Below are 19,886 nucleotides of genomic sequence, written 5' to 3'. Positions count from 1 at the left end.
CTGGAAACTATATACTTAATGAGCAACTATACAAAATATTTCATGTGATTTTTTTTAAAAGTTCATTCTATTTCTTCTGTCTTCTTAAAAGTCTTCACTTTCTTGACTATGGGATTAACAGAGATTCAGGAACATATTAATCCATGAAAATGGATTTCTTAAAAGTCTTCACTTTCATCTATCATTTTGGGATTAACATAATAATTTCTTGGCTTTAACTTTTATTTCCTCATCCAATAGTTCAAGGTTGCTACCACTTTTTGTGCAAATTGTACCATTCCATTTATAAACATTTTCTTTCTTCAGAAAGTAATTCTTTTTTTAATAAAAGAAATATTTTATTTATTTTGAATTCTACAATTTTCCACCTAATCTTGCTTCCCTCCCCCCACCTCCCACAGAAGGCAGTCTGTTAGTCTTTACATTGTTTCCATGGTATACATTGATCTAAGTTAAATGTAATGAGAGAGAAATCATATCCTTAAGGAAGAAAAATAAAGTATAAGAGATATCAAAATTACATAATAAGAAAGGTTTTTTTTTTTTAAATTAAAGGTAATAGTTTTTGGTCTTTGTTCAAACTCCACAATTCTTTCTCTGGATACAGATGTTCTTCATTGCAGATAGCCTAAAATTGTTCCTGATTGGGCGGCCAGGTGGCACAGTAGATAGAGCACCGGCCCTGGAGTCAGCAGTACCTGAGTTCAAATTCAGCCTCAGACACTTAATAATTACCTAGCTGTGTGGCCTTGGGCAAGCCACTTAACCCCATTTGCCTTGTAAAAAAAATGTTGCTGTTAGGGTATACAGTGTTCTTCTGGTTCTGCTCACCTTGCTCAGCATCAGTTCAGGCAAAACCTTCTGGGCTTCCCTGAATTCCCATCCCTCCTGGTTTCTAATAGAACAATAGTGTTTCATAACATACATATACCACAATAAATTAAGCCATTCCCCAACTGAAGGACATTCACTTAATTTCCAATTCTTTGCCACCACTAACAGGGCTGCTATGAATATTTTTCTATGTTTTTACCCTTTTTTCATAATCTGTTCAGGGTATAGACCCAATAGGGGTATAGCTGGATCAAAGGGTATGCACATTTTTGTTGCCCTTTGGGCGTAGTTCCAAATTGCTCTCCAGAAAGGCTGGATGAGCTCAGAGCTCCACCAACCATGTATTAGTGTCCCAGATTTCCCACATCCCTTCCAACATTGATCATTGTCCTTTTTGGTCATATTAGACAGTCTGAGAGGTGGGAGATAATACCTCAGAGATGCTTTGATTTGCATTTCTCTAATAAGTAGTGATTTAGAACAAGTTTTCATATGACTATGGATCACTTTGATTTCCTCATCTATAAATTGCCTTTGCATATCCTTTGACCATTTGTCAATTGGGGAATGGCTTGGTTTTTGAAAATTTGACTCAGTTCTCTGTATATTTTAGAAATGAGTCCTTTGTCAGAAATACTAGTTGTAAAAATCGTTTCCCAATTTACTACATTTCTTTTGATCTTGGTCACAGTGGTTTTGTCTATGCAAAAATTTTTTAATTTAATGTAATCAGAATTGACTAGTTTTTAATGATGTTCTCCATCTCTTCCTTGGTCATAAACTGCTTCCCTTTCCATAGATCTGACAGGTAAACTATTCCTTGAGCTCCTAGTTTGCTTATAATATTGTTTTTTATGTCTAAACCGGGGCTCTATCCACTGTACCACCTGGCCACCCAATCAGGGACAATTTTGGGCTATCTGCAATGAAGAACATCTGTATCCAGAGAAAGAATTGTGGAGTTTGAACAAAGACCAAAGAGTGTTACCTTGGTATAGGGTGTGAGGTGATGGTCTAATCTAAGTTTCTTCCATACTAACTTCCAATTTTCCCAGCAGTTTTTATTGGAGAGAGTTTTTATCCCAATAGCTGGACTCTTTGGGTTTATAAAATAGCAGATTACTATAATCATTTCCTACTTTTTCACCTAGTCTATTCCACTGATCCACCTCTCTTAGCCAATACCAGACAGTTTTGATGACTGATGCTTTATAATATAATTTTAGATCTGGTAGGACTAAGCCACCTTATTTTGTACTTTTTTTTCATTGAATTCCTGGAAATTTTCAACTTTTTATTTCTCCATATGAATTTACTTATATTTTTTTCTAATTCATTAAAGTATTTTTTTGGAACTTTGATTGGTAGGGCACTAAATAAGTAGTTTAATTTTGGTAGAATTGTCTTTTTTATTATATTAGCTTGACTTATCCATGAACTGTTGATATTCAGAAAGGCATTTTCTTTACCACAGTTTTTCAATACAGACATGTAGAATTTGAAATGTGAGCAACAGTTAGTTCACTTAACCTATTTGAAACAATTTCATAACAAACCTCCCCTTGAACAGAGAGCTCTTATTTGATGCATGGGAGTATGCAAAAGTGTTTTTTTTTTTAAATTTCCTACTCTCTTTCCTTGTGTTCCTCTTCCCCTATATCCCCCTTGAAAGATAACACAATTGTAGCAAATTTCTTTCCTCCAGTCAATCAGTCAATATGCATTTATTTGATACTTAGTATATACTGTGTGACATGTAAAAAGTTAAAGAGGCATAATTTCTGGATATTAGTCATTTTTATTAATTATGACTAGTGAATAATTAACAAAAGGAGGGTCATTTGGCTTTCTCTCATAAACTAAAGACAAATCATGGAAGCCTCTCAATGCTTATATGTCTTTGGTAGAGTGTGTATTCCCAAAAGAAGGCAATCAACTCTGATTGGTGAACAATTAATAAGAGAATAAATATTTTTGTACCTATTCTACTAAAGGCCTGGAGGACATGACTTTGATTATGCCTCTTACTCCTCACCCAAACTTGCCTAAATAGAACACAGTAGATTAAATTTATCTAGATTAGATTCTTTTTACTCTCTAATCAGAACTAAATTTCTATGAACTAAACTTGGATGATTTGACCTAGTAGAGAATGAGGAAATAGGAAGGGGAAATTTCTCCTGATTGATATCAGGAATATCTCCTGATATTAATGATTTATTAATATGAGAGACATAATCATTTCTCTCACTAAATACTAGGTATACACAGAAAGCAAAGGACAATCCCTGTTCTTAAGGAGCTGGCAATTTAAAAAGGCTGACAAACCTATATAAAAACAAGATATATAAAGGATAAATTGGAAATAACCAACAAAGGGAAGGTACTAGAATTAAAGAAGATCTGAAAAGACTATTTGTAGAAGATAAATTTTTAGTTGGGTCTTGAAGCTAAGACAAGAGATAGGGATGAAGAGAGAGAGAATTCTAGGCATAGGGGTCAGCCAGTGAAGATGTCCGGAGATGGAGATGGAAATCTATATAAGAAACAGTCAGGAGGTCAAGTCATTAGAAAGTAAAGTTTAAGGAGAGTGGAAAAGTAGGAAATTGAAGGTTTTAAAAGTCAAACGGGATTTTTTCATTTGATTCTTGAGTTGATAGGGAGTCACTGAAGATTATTGAATTGGTAATTGACAAAGTCAGAACTGCAATTTAGGAAGATCAATGTGACAATTGAGGGAAGGATTCAAGTGGGAAGAAAATTGAATCAGAGAGACCAGTCAACAGGCAATTTCAATAACCAGGTATGAGGTGATGAAAGCCTGCACCAGAGTTGTTGCAGTATCCAAGGAAAGAAGATAGTCTATAGGAGAGATATTCTGAAGGTAAAATTGATAGTATTTAGCAATAGACCAAATATGGGAGATGAGAGAGGGAGGAGTTGAGGGTGACACCCAGGATTTTAGGGTGACTGGGCAGATGGAGATGTCCTCAAGAATAACAGGGAAATTTGGAAGAGTAGAAAGTTTGACTTTGAACATGCTGAGTTTAAGATGTCTTTAAGACATTCAGTTTGAAAGGGACAGTTCCAGAGACTCATCAGATTAGGAAATTAGGGCTAGATATGTAATCTGAGACTCTTCAGCAGAAATAATAATTAAATCCATATGAGTTGATGATCTCACCAATCAAAATAGTATAGAGGGGTAAATGAATAGAGCCTAGAAAAGAGCCCTGGTTGATATTTACCCCTAAAAGGAATGACTTGGAAAAAAAATCCAGCATTAGAGATTGAGGAATGGTCAATAGACAGGAACCAGGAGAGAATAGTGTCATGGAAACCTAAAAAGAGCAGAGTTTCAAGAAAAGAGTGATCAACAGTGTCAAAATCCAGAAATAAGTGTGCAATGAGTCCATTATTTTTCTAAGCATATTGCCAGTTCACAAAGAATGGATCTTTACAATTCACTTTTGATTATCAAGTATTATGGAAATTCTTTCCCAGAGTGATTGACTGGCTGCAGATTTATCACTTTGAGTTCCTTCTTGTAGAGTTTCCTTCTGCTTGTGGTACTGAAGAATAGGAAAAAGAGCTAAAAGTAGATTCTAAAGGACCTGAATAATCTACAAAGTGGCTAATCAGATTCTACAGAATTAAAAGTCAGATGTCTCTCCAAACATTTTCCACAAATGAACTCAAATTTCTCTTTCTTTTTTCTTTTTCTTCTCTCTTTCTCTTTTTTCTTTTCTCTCTTTTCTCTCTTTCTCTCTCTCTCTTTCTCTCTCTCTCTTTCTCTTTCTTTCTTTCTTTCTTTCTTTCTTTCTTTCTTTCTTTCTTTCTTTCTTTCTTTCTTTCTTTCTTTCTTTCTTTTTCTTTCTTTCATCTATTTCTATTACCAAGGGATCTATTAGCAGCATTTCTAAAGTCAATACCTTTCAGACTTATTCATTATGCATTTAGTAAGAAAATTACAGAAATCAGACTATACTAAATGGGACCACTTGCCCTTCTAATCCTGAACGAGCTGTTTTGCTTTTTATTCTTGCTATTATAAATGACAATAATGGTTTATGCTATTCTAAATAACAATAAAGGGGTGTGTGTGTGTGTGTGTGTGTGTGTGTGTGTGTGTGTGTTTTAATTAGGCCTAAAGAGAAACAAAAAAGTACCTGTGAGTACAACCAAAGCAAAGGTCCCCCATTAACATAGTTTAGCTAGAATCAGGTCAAAGCTGGCCATTGAGGTCCAAGAAGCAGCCTAGTTACCATAGGAAGCAAAGAATGAGCAGGCCTCTCTTCCCTGAGCTGAGAGCAATTAATTTGTTGTTGCACTTCTGCCAGTAGTTATTCTTATCTTCTAATTCAAACTCAATTATTTTTTTTCTCTGGAGTTCTTTTAATGTCTTGAATCTTTGAATTTTGTGGATAATGAAGAAAGAGCTCAGGTATTTTATTTAGCACAATATTTTTCAGCCTATAAACTTGTTCTTTTTAACTTTTGCAGAGAAATTCGAAATACTAGGAGCTTAACTTACATAGATCCTGATGCCCTAAAAGACCTGCCTCTCTTAAAATTCCTGTAAGTATTGCAAACTCTGTACTTTACAGGTGAAGGACCATGTTGTCATTTGGTCAGAGTTGTCCCTAGGGACAGGCCTGGGACAAATCACATGACACCTTGCTCCCCTCCCCCCAATAACACTGATCATTTTTACTCAGATGAAAGCAGGTTCAAATGAGCATTAAGGCCACTCTTGAAGGGAAAAGAAGCCACAGATGGACAACATGAAGCCTGAAGGGAATGTATGTAGAAGGGGAGAAGGGTAGTTCTAGTCCCTTTGCGAATGCTTTATAGGTTGATGTGTGTGTGTGTGTGTGTGTGTGCATGTGTGTATGTGGCTGTGTTTGTGCAGGGATACACACATGTGTATCTATTTAGAAGTTAATAATTGTTCCTAATCTCTCTCTCCCCCCACATAAATACATGTATGTGTACATGTATGTGTATATGTACACACATATACGCAGGTGCATATATATATGTATATGCTCCATGCTAAACTTCACTTAGAGCATAGTGAAAATAAAAATGTAATATTTTTCCCATCCAAGATCACAGATCCCCCTGAAATCTATCCATAGATGATTCAAGGGAATATTAGTAAATATTTAACAATCTGCTCTCTGGGAAAAAAATGTACACATATATTTTTTAAAATGTAATCTGTACCATTAACATTTCTCCATCATTTTTTAGAGTCTAGACAATCAATCAAACAAATTTAAGCTTTGATTTGCCAATTTCCAAGTTGTAAATATTTACACTGAAATTACCAAGTGCTTGGAGCTGGCTGAAGGAAATTCCTATACAGACCCTTTGGAGGTCCATAGATTCTAGGTCCAGAACCTTTGCCTTAGATGTTTTTATTTCTAGTCCAGATGGTGGAAGCACTTCTTTCAACCCAATTCAATAAACCTTCAATTAAGAACCTACAGAGTGCATGGGGGAAATAGTGTGCTCATTCCCTGCTCAGCTGTTCTCTGTAATAGCATAGGAACCTCTTACAGGGCCAGTCATAGAGTTGTTATCATCTAATGATGGGAGCTGTTGTTTTCCTTTTCTTTGATATATCTAAAACTATTCTTGGTAATTATAAGGTCAGAATTTCTCAAGCTTTCTTTCTTCTAAGACAAGAAGTAAGGGAGGTGGGAATTAATAAGATCCTCCATCCCTAAGAGACATTGTATTATAGAAAAAGACAGTCCATGGAAAAATATATGAAATAAAAAAAATAATTTTAAAAAATCAGTCAATTTCTCTTAATATTTAAATTACCCTTCTGTTACATTCTTCAGTTTGATCCACCTCTAATTCAATCTTCAAACTGTGGAAAGATTAATCTAGTCATCTCATTCTTCTGCTCAAAGCCTTGTAATTACTTCAATGATACTTGACCTTTCTCAACTCTCCTCCTCCTCCCATACACTAAAAGCCCATTGTGGCCTTTTAGCATTCCTACCTGTCTTTTCATAATTATGCTTTTTTAGTCAAATTAGAGTACACATTGTTCTATGAATATGTCTAGTGCCTTCCCACTTTTATATAATTACCTGTACCATCTGGATGACTAGAAATATTTGGCTTCTATCTCTACCTTTTAAAATCTTACTCATCCTTTAGAATTCAAATATCAGCTCCTCCATGAAATTTCCCTGATCCTCTGATCAGAAATAATTCTTCCTTCATTAGAACTCTCCTTTATGTCCCTAAAACACATCAAGACAAAACATAAACTATAATGCAGGTTATTATGAGATAAAAATGTCATATATATATACACATATATATACCATAACTGACCAACAAACATGTAGAAAGTACTTTCCATGTACAAAGAAATTGTTCTTGGGTATTGATGGAGTAATTCAGAATTCAGTAAAAAACTTAAAATGGAATTTCTTAATGAAGAATCCTACCTTAAAATATCAAGTTTGCTCAGTTTCAGTGTGTGAAAAAGCTATTGAATACTGACCATACAGTATATATAAAGATTAATTTTCCTTTCAGTTATCATGAATCAGGAGCAAGATTTTACAGTTAATAAAACATTTAGGTTAATGCTGTAAAATTACCATATATACATACATTATTATTTTTAAATAGTCTATAGTTATACTTTTTTCTAAATCTATATTATTATTATACTAATAAATATTTGTTGTTTATTAAATACTTGGTGAAATATGTCTCTATTCAGAAGGGAGTATATACCAAGCATGAGGTAGATAGAATTTTGTCTACAAAAAAAACAGCAAGAAGGCTAGTAACAGAAATTATCTGACAGAAAGCATTCATAGGTCAAAGATTATATAGCCAGTTTAGGAAGTAGAATATTCATTTAGAAGGAAGAGGGGAAACATCCTGAAGTGATGAGGAAAAAAAGCAAGCATGAAGAAATGTCACATTTTTGAGAAATCTGCATAACAAAACTCAACAGATAAATAATTCAGTAATGATAGAATATATTTAAGGCATATTTGTGAAGCTTTCTTAAACCTAACCTATCTCTTTGTTTCTTTGACTACATAATTTAGTGGGATTTTCAATACAGGACTTAAAATATTTCCTGACCTGACCAAAATTGATTCAGCTGATGTGTTCTTTATACTGTAAGTATGCATAACATTTTTCAATGCTACTGACTCCAAAGATAACAATTTTAGGATTCATTTTCCTCCTCCCCAAAGATACTGAAAATGTCTGGGAAACCCTGAAATTCAAAATTCTATTTAAAAAAATCACATTTGTTTAGCAAACTTGTATTGGTACTTTGCACCTCATATGACAAAGCTTTTTACTCCAGGATCACACTTTTCAAGATCAGAATTTGCATGATGTCTATTTGTTATTATTCCTAATAACAAATATACAAGGAAGCTGTGATTTCATTAGTGAAGGGACATCTGAGAGTAGGAACTTCCTTCTCCAATACAAATAGTAGTATGCCTATCATTTGTTAGAATTTTTTGGAGGCAAGTCTAGCACTCTATAGACCTCTATTTATAGATGTTTTCTATATTTTTGATAGTAATGATTGTAGCAGTAATTGTAATAATAGTTTAACTTTGATAGACTAGTTATACATACATGTTTTGTTTGACTTAATCTTGGGACAGCTAGGTGGAACAGTAGATAGAGAACTGGGCTTGGAGTTCAAACTCAGGAAGACCTGAGTTCAAATTTGACCTCAGACCTTACTAGCTGTGTCACTTAATCCTATTTGCCTCAATTTTCTCATCTATAAAATGAATTGGAGAAAGAAATAGCAAATCACTTCAATATCTTTGCCAAGAAAACCCCAAATGGGGTCATGAAGAGTAAGACATAACTGAAAAATGATGAAACAACAACAAATTTTCTCGGAAAATTTGAGCCAATCCTCTTTCTTTTTTCTCTGTCTCTCTCTTTTTTGTAGTTTGGGGCTACTAACTGACTGTGTCTCATAGAAGCTATTTATTTATTTATTTGTTTGTTTAGGTCTTTGCAAGGTAATGGGGTTGAGTGACTTGCCCAAGGTCACATAGCTAGGTAATTATCATTAAGTGTCTGAGGTAACATTTGAACTCAGGTCCCCTTGACTGCCAGGCTGGTGCTCTATCCACTGCATCACCTAGCTATCCTGTTCCCCATCTCATAAACTTTAAAGAGAGTGAATAAGGTAGCAGCTAGAACCCTGGACCAGAAGATTTATACACTCAGAAATTTGTTGAATGAAAGAAAATCTAAAGTTTAGTCCTAGTTCTACTCTATACTAGTTGGGGAAATTCCTTGACTTTTCTCACCCTGCACTTCCTTGACTGTAAGAGGCAATGTAGCATTGTTGAAACAGCACTGGTTTCAAAGTCAAGGGATCCAGATTCAAATCCTGGTTCTTCTATTTATTACCAATGTTGCTGTTCAGGTCATTTCAATTGTATACAACTCTTTGTGACCTCTTTTGGGGTTTTCTTGGCAAAGAAACTGGAGTAGTTTGCTATTTCCTTCTTTCAGCTTATTTTACATTTGAGGAAACTGAGGCAAAGTAAGGTGACTTCCCCAGGGTCACACAGCTAATAAGTGTCTGAGGTCAGATTTAAACTCAAATTCTACTGATTCCATATCTCTCACATAGAGTTGGCTCAAACGGGATGATAAAGTGTTTCCTAACCCTTTATACACCATATTAATGCCTTTGTTGTTGTTTAGACCTTTCAGTCATATCCAACTCTTCACATCACCATTGGGGGTTTCTTTTGGCAAAGATCCTAGGGTGTTTTTCCATTTTCTTCTCTCTTACTGATATGTGACCTTTGGTAAATCACTGACCCACTCTGGATATCAGTCTTCTCTTCTGTAAAAAGAGTGAATTGAGTTGGGTAATCTCAAGGATCCCTTCCCAATTTAAATCCTATCATCTATCTAGTGGAACTGAGATTAAATTCTTTTATCCAAACAAAATGTATTTATTGACTATTTATGTCTTCAGATTTCGGTCCTACCTTATATTGTCTTTCTTTATAACCTTATCTTGTATTTTATAGTTCTAATTATCAATGTATCAATTGGAAAAGTCAGTTACAGAGAAATCCACAGGTCAAGTTTTTAAAGAAGCGCTAGCATGCTATAGTTGAAGATGTTGCCAAAAGTGCCAACTCCAAGGTTTCTGTTTGAACTAATGGAACACAGGATGGCACTATCCAGATAAAGAGACAAGTCATTTTTCAAGAATTCTCATTGATTTAGAAGAATTTCAAATATCCATGTATTCAGCAAAGTGATGTCAATAAAATACTTTTCTGTTAACTCTTGAAAATTTTAATTGTCTTTCTCTAATCCTTTTTTATTGCTGTTGCACAGTTGGAAAATTTCAATTTTTACTAACATTGGTCTTTCTTAGATAATTTGCCTGTTGATGACTCTATCATACAATCAAGGAATGCACACTTTTTCATTTTAAATTATTGATCCATCTGTGCTGATCAATCTCCTAGACATCCAACAAGCAAGCCACCTGACTTCAGAGGTTCCAAGGGACTAAAATAGACATGAATTTAGATTTAGCTTGTGATAACATTTCTCTGAAAGGGGACTGATGTAGCAAAAAACCTTGACTAGGTTAATTCAATGTTTTTACTTTTTTCTTATGATCATTTTTCTTTTTCTCTTTATTGCAGTGAAATTACAGATAACCCTTTTATAACTTCAGTTCCCGTGAATGCTTTCCAAGGGTTGTGCAATGAGACCTTAACCTTGTAAGTCCTGCCTGCTGAATTTCTGTTTTGCTAACTTTCAATTCAATTCTTTTTTTTAGATACCTTTTTTTTTTTTTTTGCAAGGCAATTTAAGTGGCTTGCCCAAGGCCACACAGCTAGGTAATTATGAAGTATCTGAGGCTGGATTTGAACTCAGCTACTCCTGACTCCAGGGCCAGTGCTCTATCCACTGCGCCACCTGGCTGCCCCTCAATTCAATTTTTTACCACATTTCTCATAGACCAAAATAAAAATGATTTTTGCATCCTCTTTACCCTTGAGCTCATTAACTCAAAGGCACATTTCCTCAGTGAAATATGTTAAGCTTCTGAAAGGGTATGGATTGTATGGGCCCAGTAGTCTAGCTCAACAAGCCTATTCCTAATTTAAAATGACTAGATTCAACTGTATATTATCAAAGACAGATTTTTTTTTTATAAATTCTCCTGAAAACTGGGAAATTCAGAATTTCTAATTGAGGAAATAAATAAATTCCTCCCTCTAATTGAGGGGGAAATAACAGCTCTTTGTGTTTTTAGAGTAGTATACACTCCTATGACTTGAAAATGCTCCTCCACAGAAGCATTAAGTGCTTTAGCAGTCCATGCCTTTTACCTGAACCCAATCTAGGCCTGGAAGTTTCAGCCATTAATATCTGTTTGTCATTGTTGCCATTCTCCTCCTCTTTGCTTCTATTGTTTGTTTTTTCTTCTGCTGCTTCTTCTCTTCTCTTATCTCCCTTTCCCTACTTCCTTCCTTCCTTTCATCCTTTCTCTCTATCAATGGAAGGGAAATCAAGAATTATAACCATCTGGAGAAAAAAGCATACAAGAACCAAATCATGGTTCTAGTAAAATAGAAATTTCTAACTTCCTACCCTTTCCCCTATTTCTTTACTTGTAAAATCCCTTTCCTTTCGTTTCTGTTATTACTCAGTGGCACAGTGAAGAGAGTGTTGGACTTGGAGTCAGAAAGACCAGAGTGCTAACCAACTATGTGACCCAGAAAAGTCATTCTATCTCCGATAACATCAGTTTCTTCATCTGTAAAAAGGGAATAATATTAGTACCTATATCATAGGACTAGTGTGAGGATCAAATGAGATATCCTATAGAGAACACTTTGCAGACCTTAAAACACTATACAAATGTTGGTCATTTTTACTATTGTCCTACTTGTCTGTTTGAGTCAAATGCCCAGGAACCTCCTCTTCTCTTCATTGTGATGCCATCCATGAATTTGGCCATCTAGCAAAGAATTAAATTAAACATGGTATTAATCTCCAGAGTTAATCCTAATAAGAGATAAACATTAGCCTCTAGAGTATGGTCTCAAGAAAGAACAAACAATTTTAGGCTAACATACATGTTTATTAAAATTTCTCTAAGCTTGCTAATTATGTGGGTGTGCAGGGGCGGGGGGCCTCAAACTGAACCTCAAATTGGAATTTTAGAGAGTGATTCTTAATCAATTCCTCTATCAGAAGGCAGGATCTGAAGAAGCTGCTTCTAGCTTGTCCATGAAGGAAGATGCCCTCACCACAGAATGAAACCAGATGGCAGACATTCCTAGGAGGAATGTGCTAGAAGGGAATGTCGCCTCCCAACTTGGGATTTTTGTGCCTTATCAGTTATGCTACAGACCTCCATGAAACATGTGAATTCTCCCTCCTCCAGGATGTTGGAGCCACCTAGAGATCTTTGATATCACAGGGAGGTTCATATTTGATACTGATAGCAACAGTAGTGTTGGAGATAAATTACTAAAATATGACTCACTTCCGGAACATAGTGAAAATATATACCTTAAGACCATGGGTTTTAGAGACAGAATAAACCTTAGAGGGAATTAATTTATCCTTTCCATTCTGCTAATAAGGAAACTGAAACCCTGTTCATATTTAAACCTATACTCTTGTCATCAACTTGACCATCCTCTATGTAGAATTTAGAGAACAAAGCAAAACAGACAAAAAACCAAAATATTATTCCCACCCATCCAAAATAGCTCTGTGACATTCAAGGAAGATATATTGAATTTGAAGCAACAAAGAATAAATATTTACTCTGACACTGAAACAAATTTCATTGTTTCAAACAAATCCCTTTCATGCTTCAATTTCCTCACCTATGAAATGGGAAAATAATAATGCAGATGAGACTTTCTGAGTTGTTACATATTCTATAAACTCATTTAAAAGTCATGTAACTTAAAAAATTTTTTTAATCCATATAAAGGCTAAGAATAAATAGTATTCCCTAAGATGGCTCACCTCAGGTCCCAGATTCAAATCCTGTGATCACTACTTTTTAAATTGTTTTTCTGTAAGGTGATTATAGGTTAACTTTTTAAAAAAGTAGTGAGTTCCTTTCCAATGGATGTCATCAAATGGACAATGCATCCCTCTTGTTAGGAATATAGTAGATAATATTCATGCTTTGAGTAGGGCTAGATCTTTGAAATTCCCTCTGTCTCAGTAAAAATAAACAAATACGCAAAAACTTATGTGTATTAAAAATATTGTTTCACCCTTTACTTATTTTGAGGTAATACTGATTTGTGTTTGAGACAAATTTATAAAATAGGGTCCTAATTCATATTAATTCTATACTTGGAAGGGTAGTTTTTAAATGGTTTCCATGTATGCCCCCAGTTAGAGAGCAAAATTCTGTAGCAATGGACTGGGGATGAGGGTCCCAACCCTGTACTAGCAAAGGCCCCTCATTGTGTCCTTATGACAAACAAAGGAACACTCAAAAACATAAGAACAGGATCAATCATGATAATCAAGGTATTATTTGACAGAGTAAGTTTAAGAAAAACAGAAATAAAAGTAACGTGGGGTGGGATAGACTCCAGCTAGCCTGTTTCTCTTAGGCAATCACTGAATAAAAAGTACAGTTTTTCCATTTATATAGAAGTCATCTCTCATAATCCTAAAGAAAAGAATTATAATTGTGGCAGACATCAGCTGCTTCTTCCAATCATGGGGCTCCCATAGGACCACTGCCGCCTCTCCTTTTTCCTCTCCTCCACAATTCCCACTGCCAATCCTCTTTGTGAAAACCTGTTTTATTCCTCTTGCCCTTGCTCAGTCAGAGGGATGATCTCCCATTAGTTTTCTCTCTTTCCAAACTAGAATTTAAAACCCCAGAGGAGGGAAGGTTTTGGCCAGTTAGCCATTTGCTGGGGATTATTACATCAGGATTATTTCCAGTATTCAAAACATTTTGATAAACTCTCTTTTGAAACTATCTTCAATTCCTTCACATGCTCTTTTGACTATCCTCAGTGATGATAAATCTTCATCCTTTGAGAATAAGATTATTCAAAGCCAAGACTGAAGAAAAAAGGGGGTAATCAAGTTGCTTTTTTTAGTTAAAAAAGTGAGCATGACTATGAAGAAAGGAAATCAATTTTCTTGAATGACCCATAAGCCCTGAAAGTCATTCTATATTTTTCTGACCTTGGAGAAATAAAGACTAAACCTTCAGAAAATGACCAATTTGACATGTCACAGGTCATTAATTTCTTTCCTTTATGACTTGCAGGAAACTTTATAATAATGGCTTTACCTGGGTCCAAGGACATGCTTTCAATGGAACCAAGTTGGATGCTGTGTAAGTAAAATTATATCCATGATAACTGTCCCCAAATAAGGAGAAGAGTAACTTAGAATGGTGAATATAATTTAAAGTTTTCTTTATAAACTGTTAGGAAAAGTCAAGTTTATAATAAGCTAATAAATAAAATATGGACAAAAATGGGAGTCAAGAATTTGAATAGGGTCAGAAGAGAAGGATTTATAGAGAGAAAAGAAGATCAAAAGTTTCCAAATAAAGCAGCTAAACACAAGATCTGAAGTCAAACAAGAAGTGAAATCACAATGCCTCAGACTAATAACAACAACAAACAGCAACCCATTCTATTTATTCATGGCTCTGAATGTTTAAGTCAGAGCTTCAACACTAGCTATCGGAGGAATAATGCAGTTTTTGTTTTCCTTCAGTCAAGGTCATCTAGAATTAATGGAAGATAAGATGATGATATCATTACATATTGGGGAACGTAACATACAGCGTCTAGTTAAGATTCACTGACAAATTCCACTAAAAGTGATTGATTATCCTATCCCTAATTCTGACTGTACATGAATACATATCACAATGCTCCAATAGTGAAATACTAGCTAACTTCCATTATCTCAAAGTAATATTTATTTATATATAAGTATGTAAATGTCTGTGTATATATAGAAAGAAGGGGGTGGGAATGAAGCAGAGTATGGTACAATGGAAAGATCACAAGTCCAAGAGGCAGAGAACCTGAGTTCAAATCATGATTCTGACATGGATTTGGGCATAACACTTAATCTTCTTGGCCCCTTGTTTGATCAATTGTAAAGTGAGATGATTGGAATTGGTGGCCTCTGGTGTCTCTTCTAATTCTAGATCTAGGATCCCTTCAGGTACAAGGAAGAGGAGCATCAACTAAGTATTAAGTAGGTTGAATGTTGAAGTTTCTTATTTATTCTTTCATGACACATTTTCAGGAAGGTAGACCTTTTAAATTTGATTCACTCCAAAATGACGATGACTACTTCCCATCCTCCTCAAAAAAACAAATGGGTTCCAGCCAGGGTTGCAAATAAGAAGATTCATTCAGCTATACACTTCGTATTCACCCCTTTTTTTGATCCTTTGAAGCAGTGACCACGTGGAATATGATGCATGTTTCAAGGTTCCAAGCTGGAAACATAATACCCTCAAATAAACAAAATATTTTGCTTTTCATTGAATTAATACAAGTCTTTCATTGATCAACCATTACGGGGCCTGGGAGGCCTGGGGCACTGTTCCCGCTGTCTTCTCTAAGGAGCTACTTAGCTCTGAACCCAGGAATGAGGTCTGGACTGAGTTCAGTCCTGGGAGAAACCTGGCCTCTAATGAGAAGCCAGGGTAGGCACCCTTTTCTTCTGCTCTTCAGCTAACTAAACCATCACCTTGGTGCCCCAAGAACAAATTATTTGAAGTTAAATTGTGGCTCATTTGTAGATCTCCCCTAAGTGGAAAGCAAAAAGGTACTTAATCTACAATATAAATCAGGAATGGTACAGGGATAGGTCTTTATTTCATACACATAAAAGACATTCTAAAAGACAAAAGATTCAGTGTGGGTTGACCAAATTACTTAAAATAGAATTCAGTAGTTTATAACTATTGTTACAATTACTTTGGCAAGGTTGCTACTTAAACTTCAAAACATAAAGCAAGGATTGGCAAAACTGCCGATTGGGTATTTTTCCATTTCACCTCAGTCAGGCCTTGTCTTCAACAAGGTTTATGCAGTCCAGTAAACTAGCCCAACACTTGATCTTATTCACTGGTTTGTAGTCATCTTCAAGAATGCTAAGTCAACTTCCAAGAAGTCCTCCCCAGGCCACTAGTCAGCTCTGATCAAAAAGATCCAGAATCAGGGACAACTGGGTGGTTCAATGGATAGAGCACTGACCCTGGAGTCAGGAGTACCCGAGTTCAAATGCAGCCTCAGACACTTAATAATTGCCTAACTGTGGGACCTTAGGCAAGTCACTTAACCCCATTGCCGTAAATTTTTTAAAAAGTTAAAAAAAAAAAGATCCAGAATCTCCAGACTTTTCAGATTCAACAGGTCACATTCAACCCTGGACCCTGACATCCTCACTTGTCTAAGGTCAGAGAAGAACAAACAAGAGGCTCGTGCTCACCTAGGCTAGGCGTGTTTTTTTCTGCCATGAATGAACCATGGCAATGGGATGAGAATTGAGTTAGTCAGAAGCTTCTCTCTCTCTCTCTCTCTCTCTCTCTCTCTCTCTCTCTCTCTCTCTCTCTCTCTCTGTGCTAGAGACCATGTCATATGGGTTAAGAAAATTTACCAGGTCTCTAATTCTAAGTTGTCATGAATGCATATCACAGTATTCTAATAGTGAGTTGTTGGCCAACTTCTTGATTTCAAGGGAATAGCTATACATGTGTAAGTATGCATGTTAAGGTCTCTGTGTGTATATTTATATATATATGTATATATAAATTATGAAGGCAGTGGGAATGAAGAGGAGCCTCTCCTTAGGATGCAGCTCGTAACAGTCCTGATCCTGGGCTAGAAAAGAAGAGAATTTTAAGGGACTGGTCAATCCCTTTTATATCTCTATCATCACTTCTTTCTGCTCAGAGCCCTATACAGGGAATGTCTAACCATCTCACTTTGAGCCATCATTTGACTGGAAGCAGACAAGAAGATCCCCATTCCCTAATGGTCCAAAAATTGAGTCACCATGTCCCTGGAGAGCTCCAGGTACATGCTCCCTGGGATGGCTTCCATAGAATAATTAAGCTACCACTCTACAAGTTAATTGGCTAATTTTATTTCAAGAACACACACACACACACACACACACACAGCTTGCTTTGAATTAATCAAAGTCCAAATGAAGAGTTTCTTGAAAGAAAAGGACTTGTATGCAACTCCTTGAAGGCAACGACTGTGACTTATGCATATTTATGTCCTCAAAGTAACTAGCATGCAGTTGTTGCTGGAAAGAACCTGTGATGTTACTGCTAAAGAGAATTCCACATCAGTAAACTTCCTCTACCAATGCAGATCAGCGCCTGCTTTACAATTTATAGAACTACCTGAATCACTAAAATTGAATATTTTTAATCCAAGGTCACCTATAGTATGTGTCAAAAGGCAGGATTTAAACTCAGGTCTTCCTAACCTCTGAGCTATTACTCTACCTACAATACTACATTGTTTCTCTCCAACATCATTAAGGTCTAGATAAATTTATATTAAATTAGTGCATATTTTAAAATCCATATATGGGAGCCAAGGTTCCAAGGTAAGCATTTCCATTCTTCTAAAGTTGCCTGTAGCGTATTAGGTTTGTTTCCCTACCAAAAGTAAATGAAATATCTAAGCCTGCTCTGATTTACTGCTGTTGGCCCTGAATTAAGTTCACCAGGATCACTAATTTACAGCTGAAAGGTTATCTGGTCCAACCCTCTCATTTTATAGATGAGATAATGGAGACTGTCCTTTGTCACCCAGTTAGTAAGTGATGGAGTTGGACTGCAAACAGCCTGTAAGCCAGTATTCACTTAATTCATATATTTTTATATTCAATGAAGTAGATAATTTCAATTGCCTCTTCCTTCCATGCACCCAGATACTGTACTAAGAGTCAATATAGCATATTGGCCCTTAGAGTCAGGAAAAATTGTGTTCAAGTTTTGCCTACCTCAAAGCATCTGCTTCAGTGGAATTCCTCCTGGGGAGCTCCCCACACCTTCACAATCTACATTAAAAGTAGCGGGGGAGGAGATTAGAGAGAAGCTGTGCTACCAACTCTATCTCTTTAAGTCTCAGGGTAATGCTGATTCTGGCAGGCCACAGACTCATACACCCTAACCATGATTGGTATTGACCAGAGACCCAAAAACAACAGCTCTGCCCCTGGCATGGGTCAGTCTACCTCACTACTCAACAGTAAGGAAATACCCTGTCTATTCCGATGTCACTCAGGAATTCTCTACTGGGAACAGCTAGGTGGTGCAGTGCATAGAGTCCTGGACCTGGAGTCAGGAAGACCTGAGTTCCAATCCAGCCTCAGACACTTGCTAGTTCTGTGACCTTAAACAAGTCACTTAACCTCTGTTCACCTCAGTTTCTTTATTGGTAAAATGGAAATAATAGCACTTATCTTCCAGGAGGGATTATTGTAAGAATCAAATGAGATAATAATTATAAAGTAATTAGAGTTCCTGGTACATATTAAGAACTATATAAATATGAGTTATTCTTATTCTTATTCTTATTACAAAATAACTAGAAAATGGATCAGTCCCCAAACACACACATATACACTCAAATTCAAGTTAGCTGTACTTGTTTTTTCTTGTCAGATCAGCAGCTTTCTGCTCTAGAGGTCAACTACCTCCCTCTTTCCTCCCAAAAGTGAGCCAGTGATTATTCCAACCCCTTATGAAGATAATGTCCTTCTCTCATTAAGCTGGGTAACATATAGAGAAGTTATGCTTATGAAATATTTGACCAGATTTATAAGCATAATTTCACTTTTATGCCAAAATTTTAAGAACCCAACCAAAGTTTGACAAATCTAAATGTCTTAGATGAGATAATAGAGTCTTGATCTAAAAGAGAGACCATTCTGTGAAGGTGATAATTTATGATTAAATAAGAATTTCTGGGTAGCTGGGTGATCTCGTAGATAGAACACTGGCCTTGGAGTCAGGAAGAACTGAGTTCAAATATGACCTCAGACACTTGACACTTACTAGATGTGTGACCCTGAACAAGTCACTTAACTCCAATTGTCCCTCACTCTCAAAAAAATTCAGAGATTAAAAATGTCAGGTTGATTATAGGAAACATGGAAGGTCATTTTTGTTTCCATCAATATTTTGGATCCAACTGTGGTATCTTTGATCAAACTCCAAATTTCCAGTTTTCGATACATTGTGTTTGTGTAAATTTGAGCACTTCAATAACAACTTTTAAAAAAGCACTTTATAAACCAAGAGGAAGTCAGGAATTGGGATAGGTGAGAAAGCAACAGAAAAGGAAATAAGAAAGGAATGATACATGTGTCACTTGATGTTTTTACTGCATCATTATTATTTTTGGCTGTAAATTATTGTAATTTATATATTGTATTTATATGTATACATGTATATATATATATATATATATATATGTCTTAATTTGATGTAATATTTAAACAATGTAGCATCCAAAAGAAGAATCATTTTAATGCCAGTTTACTGAAATGGGTAGGTCTGGTGTAATTTATACCCACTTTTCTAGAATAAGAACTCATTGGTAGCAAAAGCTAAACAAATTCTATATGAACTACAAGTTCTGTCTCCTAAGCAGCAGGATGATTAGGGAGAATATTCCTGAAAATTATTGCAGATGGGTTAAGAACCAAGATCATCTTGCTTAGTTTTCCATGGAATCACATACACTGCCATCTCTCAGATGTGAAATTAATAACAATAACAATAACAACAATAATAATAATAATGAAATTCATTCACCTGAGTTAAACTAACTTAATTCATAACTCATAGCAGATTGACTCTCCAGAAAAATAATTTCCGAGCCCATAAAGTTAATAGGCTTTGTGACTCCCACCCACTATCTTGTCTCTATTTCTCTAGTCTGACTTCCTGATGGCGTTATTGCTAAATTCCTGCACAC

General features: G+C 35.7%; 1 protein-coding gene across 1 annotated transcript in view; it reads left to right on the top strand.

The window, feature by feature from the left end:
• TSHR (thyroid stimulating hormone receptor) overlaps positions 1–19,886 on the top strand; it is a 174,412-nt gene that overhangs the window by 104,768 nt on the left and 49,758 nt on the right. Inside the window, exons 4-7 of the mRNA XM_074232062.1 lie at positions 5,338–5,412; positions 7,929–8,003; positions 10,548–10,625; positions 14,177–14,245. Of these exons, the coding sequence (XP_074088163.1) occupies positions 5,338–5,412; positions 7,929–8,003; positions 10,548–10,625; positions 14,177–14,245 (297 nt within the window). The remainder of the gene's footprint in view (positions 1–5,337; positions 5,413–7,928; positions 8,004–10,547; positions 10,626–14,176; positions 14,246–19,886) is intronic.

This window comes from Macrotis lagotis, chromosome 4 (assembly GCF_037893015.1).
Source record: "Macrotis lagotis isolate mMagLag1 chromosome 4, bilby.v1.9.chrom.fasta, whole genome shotgun sequence".
Lineage (NCBI taxonomy): Eukaryota > Metazoa > Chordata > Mammalia > Peramelemorphia > Peramelidae > Macrotis > Macrotis lagotis.
Note: the sequence above shows the minus strand (reverse complement) of the source record. Positions and strands in the feature narration are given on the sequence as shown.